At 40.1% G+C, this 10,089-nt stretch overlaps 1 protein-coding gene across 3 annotated transcripts in view; it reads left to right on the top strand.

Annotated features, from left to right (window-relative positions):
- Positions 1 to 883: 883 nt before the first annotated feature.
- Positions 884 to 10,089, top strand: part of LOC147338049 (protein diaphanous homolog 1-like) — a 34,043-nt gene continuing 24,837 nt past the window's right edge. For all 3 annotated transcript variants that reach the window (XR_015131865.1, XM_086314732.1, XM_086314724.1), the window contains exons 1-9: positions 884 to 1,016; positions 1,120 to 1,214; positions 1,593 to 1,694; positions 2,069 to 2,308; positions 2,705 to 2,834; positions 3,044 to 3,169; positions 3,351 to 3,514; positions 3,969 to 4,101; positions 7,967 to 8,056. Coding sequence is in view for 2 of the 3 variants with exons in the window: in XM_086314732.1 (XP_086170858.1) it covers positions 1,206 to 1,214; positions 1,593 to 1,694; positions 2,069 to 2,308; positions 2,705 to 2,834; positions 3,044 to 3,169; positions 3,351 to 3,514; positions 3,969 to 4,101; positions 7,967 to 8,056 (994 nt within the window). In the remaining variant the exon portion in view is untranslated. The remainder of the gene's footprint in view (positions 1,017 to 1,119; positions 1,215 to 1,592; positions 1,695 to 2,068; positions 2,309 to 2,704; positions 2,835 to 3,043; positions 3,170 to 3,350; positions 3,515 to 3,968; positions 4,102 to 7,966; positions 8,057 to 10,089) is intronic.

The following is a 10,089-nucleotide window of genomic DNA, read 5'->3' as shown; positions in this document are numbered from 1 at the left end:
GATGATAACACATTTATAAGACCATAACTATAGATGATTGATACAGAGTCAGGTGATTTTATTGGTCTGGCTCTATGCACAGCTCTTGATTTGTCTTTCGATAAAATATCAAAAATCTATCCCAAATTTACTTCAACTCTTTTTCTGACCCACAACTGAAAATTCATTTAAACAATATAATGAGATACAAGTAGCTTATAAATATCAAGTACAAATGGTTAGATATTGATGGAAACAACAGTTGTGACATCTGGATCTCTGCTGACCCTAATGTGCCTGGCTATGTGTAGAGTGGGCTGCTATGTGGTCAAACCCGTGTTCATCATTCACTCCTCATTCTAATCTAGTTCACATCCTCCCCCACACTCTGACACATCCTTACAGTCACAATCCTGACCTTGTCAAAAGAAGTTAATGAAAAATGCCTCTGAGTGTGAGTGTGTGCAATAGGTGGGTGTGTCTATGTGCAGCGTGGTGAATCCAAACTTCAAATGCCTTACAGCGAACAACTGTCTGACCATATTTAAAAGGCCCACATGCTCCAGGGACATGTTTCCCCTGGTGCTGCAGCCATTTCATGTTAGTTCAGTTGTACCCCAAACCACTGATGTGATATTCCTGACACCTCCATGACACCATACAGTTTGGAGAAAATGAAAAAAGTAAAAGCTGTGCCAAGTCTGTCAGTTTTTATAGCCATCACATGTGCCTTCTGTCCATCAATCAAATCCACTTTGTCTTTTATCCCACTAATGTCACTACCCCCCCCCCCCCCCCCCCCCCCGTGTTATTTCCGTTTAAGGGTACAAGTCATTTAAAATTATGAAAGATGACAAGAAAATTTTGTTACAAAGGCTCCTCTTTTTGCTTGCCGTAAGGGAATATAAAGTTTTCCTTGTCTCTGTCCATATCTACAGCTAAAAAGGAGCAGGATGGTGGGGATGAAAAGAAACAGGTGCAGAAGAAGAAGGTGAAAGAGCTGAAGATTCTTGACTCAAAGTCTTCACAGAATCTCTGTAAGTCCACTATCCTGATACCACTATATTCATGACCATGCTTTTTATGTATAAAATGGGGCATAATTAAGTAAGTCATGCTTCTTGTGTTTTTCTCATGAAGCTATTTTTCTGGGATCGTTCCGTATCCCTTATGAGGAGATCAAGAATGCCATCCTGCAGGTTAATGAGAAGGTCCTCACAGAGTCCATGGTTCAGGTATTGACTGAGTGTTGTTATGAATCTGTTCATTTGTATTATAAAATAAAATATAGTTATTTGATAAAAAGGATTTTCTCTTTCCTTTATTCCTATGTGTTACCTCTCATACTAGATTTATAGGTTTAATGTGTTTGACTGTCTGTAGACTGATAAGTGAAAAAATGAACTGGATGATGGTGTGTGCTTCATCTACACTTTTATTTCAGAGTGCCTGTTTTGTTGATTTTCAGCAAAATGACATTTTTATTTAACTTTATAAGGCTTTCAGTTACCCTGAAGGCATATTAAGATCCTTATGACATAGTAAATAAAAATCCAACTTTTTCAAGCTTCTTCATGTGTCTTCCAGTATACATTTCTCTCATTGTCACTTAGAACCTGATCAAGCAACTGCCAGGACCAGACCAGCTGGGTGTCCTGGCAGATATGAAGGATGAATACGATGACTTGGCTGAGTCTGAACAGTTTGGAGTAGTGGTAAGGAAACTTGCATATACATGTGCAAATGAAAGCACAGGGAAAAAATAGACACTTCTCTTTGATAAGATGGTTATTGTTAAATTGTCAGCTGACTTGAAGCTGACTAACCACAAACTTGTTGTGGTGTCAGTATGAGTTGTAGAAAGTGTTGAGATGGTTCGTTTTCTAAGATGGTTTGTCAGTAAATTAGACACACAGAATGTCCTCATGCTGTTAAACAAAGGGGCTTTGTTCAACTGTAGATTTCGGTAATGGATGAACTCACTGCACTTACCCATAATTGCATGCTCTCAGACACGTGCAGACACACACACACTCACTGTAGCAACAAACAGGGAATGGTCTCGTATGCCCCTCTCTTGTTTTTCCAGATGTCCAGTGTGAAGCGGTTGATGCCACGGCTTCAGGCCATCTTGTTCAAGCTGCAGTTTGAGGAACAGCTGAACAACATCAAGCCGGATGTGGTGTCTGTGACAGCAGCTTGTGAAGAGCTTAGGAAAAGTGATACATTCGCCAGGTTGCTGCAGATCATCCTCCTTGTTGGGAATTATATGAATTCTGGCTCTCGCAATGGAGCAGCATTCGGCTTCTCCATATCATACCTGTGCAAGGTGAAGTGAAGGGGGATCATATGACACACACCCACAATAAAAACTGAATGAATCTACTGAAAATCCTGTATGTAACTGGAGAAATACTGACTTTTTTGTTGTTGTTGTTTTGTCTTGTTTGGCTCTTCTTCGGCTTCGTCATCATGGCTTCAGGTACAGGATATATACCGCTATTACTAGCATAAAGACTTGAGATAGTAAATTCTTCATCTTTAAATATTGCTACACTGAGTGTATAAACACTATACTGTACTTATAGTTGTACTTTTATCACATGTTTTAATAATAGAAACTGGGCAATAAAAGTCCAGTCAAAATGTACATTCAGGATTAGAAACTACTCACACCTATGTTGACATTGTGTCCTTTTTTAAAATACCTCTTTCTTCTAATTAGCTTCGTGACACAAAATCAGCTGATCTGAAACAGACACTGCTCCATTTCCTTGCTGACGTGTGCCAGGAGCAGTATCCTGATGTCATGAGCTTTGCAGATGAGCTCATTCATGTCGAAAAGGCCAGCAGAGGTGCGTGGGACATGTAACCCATATTATACATATTATTTTAGCAGATCTTTAAATAAAGTGTGCTTATATTGTTTCAGCAAATAGCACATCATACCTGAGATCTATTTAATGCTCTTATTCACTGTATCAGTCACTTCAAGTCAATACCAATATGACAAGCTTCATCTGTGGGTGCTTAGCAATGACAACATTTTCCTTGTCCATGGCAGTTTCTGCAGAGACAGTTCAGAAGAACCTAGAAATGATGGGCCGTCAGATCAAGAGCCTGCAGAAAGATTTGGAAACCTTTCCTCCTCCACAAAATGATAAGGACCTGTTCGCGGAGAAGATGTCGATATCCTTTCTATTCAGCTATTAAATAGAATTGCTCAGTTGGCCTCATTTAGTCAATGAGTTTTGTTTTTTTGTTTTTTAAAAAAAGAAATCAATGGAAATGTCATGTCGTGATGACAGTGCTTTTTGTGTTTTCTTGTGTTTGAATGACACTCCTGTGTACCTTAACACAATGTATTTACAGCTTTGTGAGCCATGCCCAAGAACAGTATGAGAAACTAGATCTGATGCACAAGAATATGGAAAAGCAATACAGTGATCTGGGAGACTATTTTGTCTTTGACCCGAAAAAGATCTCTGTCGAGGAATTATTTGGGGATCTCAACAACTTCAAAAACATGTTCCAGGTGTGTATGTGTAAGTCTAAACGAGTAAGGAAGTAAAAACAAGGTTGTTATGGTTTTCAGTCTTTTTTTACCAACCTACGAAATGAATGTGTGTGTTACGAACAAAATTAAACACAAGTTCAGTTGCAAATAATGTAATGCATCAAAGGCAAATATCAAAAGGATTGACTGTACATCTGACTGTGTTGACAAAATAATGAGTCACTCCATTATATTATCTGTTTAAACATTTGGGAGGGCTCCACCTTAGATAACTTGTCTGCCAGTCATAAAGAATAATGGCCAGTACTGGTTTTGAAGTTTTGTGTACAAAACTTCATTCATCATATCCATCATACATGGGTTGCTTTATTCACTTTCACTCTTTCAATGTATGTAAGATATTCTTAAACGATTTCTGTGTTGAATTTATGTAGCTAGAACTTAATATATTTTCTACTTCTTTCCCTAACAGCAAGCAGTGAAGGAGAATCAGAAAAGAAAGGAGGCTGAAGAGAAGATCAAGAGGGCCAAGCTGGCGAGAGAGAAAGCAGAAAAGGAAAAAGAGGAGAAACTCAAGAAGAACCAGCTCCCTGACATCAACGCAGGTCACCTTTGCTGCATAATATATATTTATGTGCATGTCAATGAACTGGAGAGACACTTGCCACGTCTCTTCCTTTGCATTTCCCTCAGATTCCTGTTGGGGGCAGTCCGAGTCCACACATCTTGTGTGTGTGTGTGTGTGTGTGTGTGTGTGTGTGTGTGTGTGTGTGTGTGTGTGTGTAAGAGCAGCCCATTTATTGACCAAAGTTAATCTAATGTTGATGACCTGTTTTAAAGTAAACAAGAAACAATGATGCTTCACATAAACTGAGGACAGCATTGAAGTGCCTGACCTCTTTTCACTCCTCCAGTAATCATGAAATTTTCCACCCCCCAAAAGAATACAGAAATAGCTCCCAACTCTCCTTATCAGGAAAAAACATGTTTCCACTCTTCTGGTAATGCTTTTACACTTTAAAAATTGCTGGTAGCATTATTGTTCCCTTTAACAAACACATGCATTCTGACTCTCTCGTCCCTGTCTACACAGTAAGCACTCAAATCCTGCCTTGGAGACGCATATGTATACACAGACTTTTCCCCCCTTCTCTCAGTCTGTGACCTACTTTCAGTGCATTCCTCCTCTCTCTGGCTCCACTTATGTTCTGCAGAGCCCCTGCTTTTTCACTGTAGAAATGTGCCTTGGTACTCTAAAGTGTGTGTGTGTGTGTGTGTGTGTGTGTGTGTGTGTGTGTGTGTGTGTGTGTGTGTGTGTTACAAATGACTATGTCATTTTGTTGTGAATGTTTTTTGTTTTGCTTTGCCCATGTGTTGAAGAAACATTATGGTGGCCAAAATATATGTGTGTGTGTGTGTCTGCTTTTCAAACTCTTACAAAAAGTCTTTCTGGGCTTTATTCTAGTAGTGCATGTTCCAGCTGGCTTCTTTTCTCTTCTCCCCTTCTTGCTTTTATTTTACCACTGCCAGGTTTTCCCCTTTAGCTCTCCTTTTGTATGCAGTTCATTTAAAGGGCAGTTCAAGCCACCAAGACTCCATTTAGAAAATTTTGCCTCAGTGTTTAAAGTATGGAAGATATATATAATAGAAAGTAAAGTTTCATGTTCAGCCTCTCGAGACGTGCACACATGGAACATAATAGTGCCTCAAAGATTAGTGTCTCTGTTCACACATTTAGTGGACAGGGATCATTTACATACAGGTGGAATATTTGACTGTCCTGTAGCCTGGAGTCCTTCTACACCGCCTATTTGAATTTAACCACACACAAATTTGGCACACCCACCCACCTGGTCTTTGTTCTGTATTTGTTTATAACCCTCATACTGGCTGCTATACAATGGCTGTTTTCAGCAGCTGTGCTTTCACACGCTGACATGTTCCTGGTTCCCTTTTTTCTGTCTCTCACGAATCTACTTGCATACCCTTACTATCTCATGAATTCTCTGAATGTTCCTTTGACTTTCTGTCTCTGTAAACATATAATACCAGTTGTTGGTTAAACCCTGGAAGGTCAGTGTGTGTTTGCAGTTTGTGGCCTTGCCATTCCCATGTGAGTCAGACTTAGTGGAGTCTCAGTTTGCACATATTCTAAGCATGTGATGCTAGTTACTGTGTATAAATCATGTTGAGATTCTTTGGAAATCATTACATGTTGTCGTTTTTATAATTGACTCATTAAGTGCTTTGACTTGCCTTTTCTGACTCGCATAGCAAATATAAATACAGGGGTCAGTATACTAAACTGGCAGAGTATTTTGTTGCCACACCCAGTACTTGACATTCCAAGCTTTTTAGCTTTTTGCTCTAATTTTATCTGTTAAAAACAGTCTACTACTATCCCTAGGCCATCTTTGGCTATACACCAAAGCTTGCTGCTACTATTCCTTATTTCTACAGCTAGGTGTCAGTACAGTCTGTAAAAGAATACCTGAGACCATTTTTTTTTTTTTATCTATGTGGCAAAGGGTGTTTGCATGTCTGGTTTATCCTCACATAGATGCTTGTATGGGAACTACCACTGGGAGTGCCCGTGCTCCACACAGAGAGCAAGTGAGGAAACAGTAGTGTGGGGGAGGGTAGAGGAAGGAGGATAGTAGGGCAGCAGATGCTCTGGTGGGGATTAGACTGCAGTTGTCTCTTTGAAAAGGGGGTTAGAAGAGAAAGGCGCAAGCCACAAGAGGGGATGAGACAGGATAAGCCTGAGTTGCCTGATGTCTTCACTGCAGGTGACTGTGAAAAATGGAGAGATTCATGGCACATTAGAAAAACATTAGAAAAAAGATCTCTCCACTCACTGATTTTCTTTATCATGCTGTCATCTGCACGTTTGTCATCATCAACAGCTAAATTTTTCCAATTCTATTTTCATTTGTTGATGTGTGAACATCCATTAGGGGTGCTATTGATCTACACAAGATTATATGCTGTGGTGACGGAGCTGTGTGTGTGTGTGTGCGTGTGTGTGTGGGAGAGAGATGTGAGACGTGTCAGAGCGTGCGCGCATTTATTGCAAATCGGATCGAAAGAGACATCTTTAAGAGCTCACAGTCTAATGCCATTGCCCTAATTAATCCATCTTATGTTCTTACATGCTTTAGTCAGTAACTTACTGTTTGTGTCAAGCACTAAATATGTGTGTATTCCTTCTGCTTTTTATGGTCAGTAGTATTATTGAATCTTATATTTTTTAGGCTTATTTCAATGTATGATAATTAGTTAATTGACTTTCAAGTACCATTCAGTACCAATGAAAACCAGTGTCTTGTGTTTCCCCTTTATGTCACTTATTGCTAACAAAGTAAACTTGTAAAACTGCTTTTTGATTTAATAGTGTTGCTCAATACTATTGAGAGCACAGGCCCCTAGGCCTGTAAGCTGAATCTTCATTAGTTCAGTAATGTTTTATACACAGCTAGGTCATTGTTTGGTCCTTCAGTGCCTTCAATGCAGTGTTCCAAAACACAGTTGTGTGTTTGTGTGCTTGCAAGCATGTTTTAAGCCAGCCATGTGATTGACGCAAGCGGAAATTTGCCAGATGTGTTTCCCTTGAAGAAGAAAAATCTCTGATTTTGATCCCAGTGTGCAGTTCTAGGACATGGACATTAAGGGGTGTATATGAGCCACGGTAGTCTTGGGATGTGTGTAAGAGAGACTTTCTCTGACGTAACAGGCGAGACCATAGGCCATCTGCTTCATGGCTTACTGCAGGATTAAATATTGTGCGTGTGAGCAGAGCTGTGTGCTGTGTTTGGATGTGGGGGTTGGGGAACAAACAGAGAGACAGCATAAACCTTTAACCCCCAACCCCGCTGGCCCTTCCCCAGACCCCTCTGTCTCCATTCAGGTTCAAACAAAAATAATTAAAGCCATCTGCGTGAGTGCTGAGCCATGCCACTGAATGTTGCCCACAAAATAGTCAAAGTAGTACTCTCACATGTTGCTTTGAGATTGGGCATCCTGCCTGGTTTAACCCACCTTCTTTTATTTATTGCCACCTGACACTGAAGCTCTGTTGAAAATGTAGCTGTAAACAAAAGAGACCACCCATGTAAGCTGTACCTGTAAACTTATACAGATAAAAGGTTAATTTCCAGTTTGTACCAGTTTAACTGGAAGCCACAATTATGCATTCATTCTGTTTATGTGGATTTGGTTTCAGCGGCTGTTTTTCCAATAAGTGTGGGCTTGTGTATATCTGAAGCAGTCTCCCTGAAAATGCATAGTGTAGCCCCTAGCTGTGGAAGTAGCTGAAGTAGGTCACTGCTTATCTGGGTTAATGTAGCTAATTTAACAAAATAGCCACGTGGCTCTCTCTCTCTCTCTCTCTAAAAGTGCTTCATTACGTATTAATACTGATCTATCGTTTCTTGATTTATTACTGATTATGTTTTTTGATGGTGTTTACAGAGGATGATGAAACTGGTATCATGGATGGCCTGTTGGAGGCGCTGCAGTCCGGTGCTGCTTTCAGGAGAAAGAGAGGACCACGTCAAGCAGGTACTCACACACAAGCAAATCATTAAATCTTCACAAAATATGCATATGTTTCCACGTTTCATGCGTTACTTGCTTTACAGATTTCAGTTTACTTCCACAGATATATAAGACTCATTTATTCTATCTCACTTTCCATTCTGTCTCCAATCTTCTCTCAACACAACAACAGATTTGTTTATGTTCCTTTGCCTTTGTTCCATCTGTTGCTCTGCTCACAGGCTGAGTTGTGGTAATCTTTCACCATGGTTATAGGGGCAAAGCCAGTGCAATCAGAGGCTGGCACAACAATAAAAGAAGAGGGAGAGTGCCAAGGGTGGGTGTGGACAGTAGGATACTTAAGGGAGAAACAACTGCTGAGGGTGTGGTGGTGGAGTAGGAAAATATGATAAATAATGACTGTAGGAGGGGGATGAAACCAGCCCGTAGGCAGAAAGTTTGTTGACGTGAGTGGGCAATACAAAAGTTGTGGTAAGTTATTGTCGGCAAAAGTATGAGGACACAGGTGCCTTTAGCAACTTCAAGTCAAGATATGTTTTGCTCTTTGTCATTTTGAGATTAAACTCCATTTACACCAAAGGATTTATGAGCAGAGTTGGACCCACATAGTCGTTACAAAATACCAATAGTTTTACAATTTTACACTAAAAGAGAAAATGTAAAAGTTTACATTATTATAGCCTTGGTGCTCTCAATTTCATTGACTTATTAGACATTGAAGTACTTTCTCCCACTTTCCTATTTTGTTTGCCATTCTGTGGCTTGTATGGCCTAGTAAGATCATGCAAATGAAAGTGAGGCAGCAGGAATTGTTAGTATAGTAACTTTGTAACATGATTCCTGGTTGTGAGTGGGAAAGTGTCCCGCTGCCCATTAGCTAAGAAAGAGAAAACTCTAGAGAGACCGTGTGTGTGTGTGTGTGTGTGTGTGTGTGTGTGTTCACACGCACTCTTGTGTGGGTTCAGTTTTCGCACATAAGCAGAGTTGTGGAAGAGTTTGTGCAACCCGATCCCTTTCACAATAGAAGCCAGATGTGAAGCGCACTGGTCCTGAATTGCACTAAGACCCAGAAGGTAGTCCCTGCTCTTTTCTCTTCCTACTAATCTGTTGTTTTTTGTTTTTTTTATACAACTCTTTCAATTCTTTATTTTGGACTCAGAATTGATAATCTTTGAAAACTTTTGGGTTCTTTTTGGACCCCACTTCCATCTATAAAAACTGGTGGACCTTCAGTGTATGTTAAACCAAAACATTCTTTAATTTCCTCCAGACATTTTGTTTGTGAAAAGTAGAACGGATAAACATCCTTGGGGCTGAGCTGTTCCTTGTAGAAATCCTACATTTTGTGACTGTTTTGTGACTGTTCCATGTCACCAGAGTGCTAAATTGGACTGCCAGGGAAAAAAGATCTGAAGTCAGGCAGATCCAGCCTCCCTGACTTTAAAGGAATATCTCAAGTCTTACTTACAATGAGAATAGCTTTTTCAAATAAATACAGTTATAGGTATTTGTCCCTTTTTTTTTTTATCTGTTGTTACTCTCTCTCTTTTCCACATTTCAGTTACCTCTCAGATGTAATTTTCAGACTAAAAGGGGGAAAAAAGCAGAAAAACAAATAAAGTAACAAATAGCTCAGGCTCATCACCACTAAACTGGCTGAGATAGCAGTGAAAATTAAAATGAAGGGAGAAGCAGGAGCAGGGAAGAAAGAATGGGGCCCACTTGAGGACTCAGTCATCCATAATGCTGTTGGGCCACCTCACACTCCCAACAGGAAATACCTGAACATGTGTATGTGAAAGAAAGGGAGGGAAAGAGCTTTCCTCCCTGCACATACTTCTGTGGTAGGAGATTGTCGGAAAATATAAGTGGCTCGATGTATCACATCTCTGCTTAGTCCCTCCCCCCTGTCTCCTCTCTTACCCCATGGTGTCATTTCTGTTTTTGTTCTGCCAAAGTTCAGGCTTTTCCATGGAGAATGTGGAGGGTGTGAAGCAGTGCTGTTTTTTTGTTTTTTGTTTTTTGGTGGCATTCTT

This window comes from Aulonocara sp. 'chitande type north' Nkhata Bay, linkage group LG2 (genome assembly GCF_057382095.1).
Source record: "Aulonocara sp. 'chitande type north' Nkhata Bay isolate Kocher_YH1m ecotype deep benthic linkage group LG2, A_spYH_male_GT1.1, whole genome shotgun sequence".
NCBI classification, from domain to species: domain Eukaryota; kingdom Metazoa; phylum Chordata; class Actinopteri; order Cichliformes; family Cichlidae; genus Aulonocara; species Aulonocara sp. 'chitande type north' Nkhata Bay.
The sequence above is the reverse complement of the archived record's forward strand: the minus strand, read 5'-3'. Positions and strand labels throughout refer to the sequence as shown.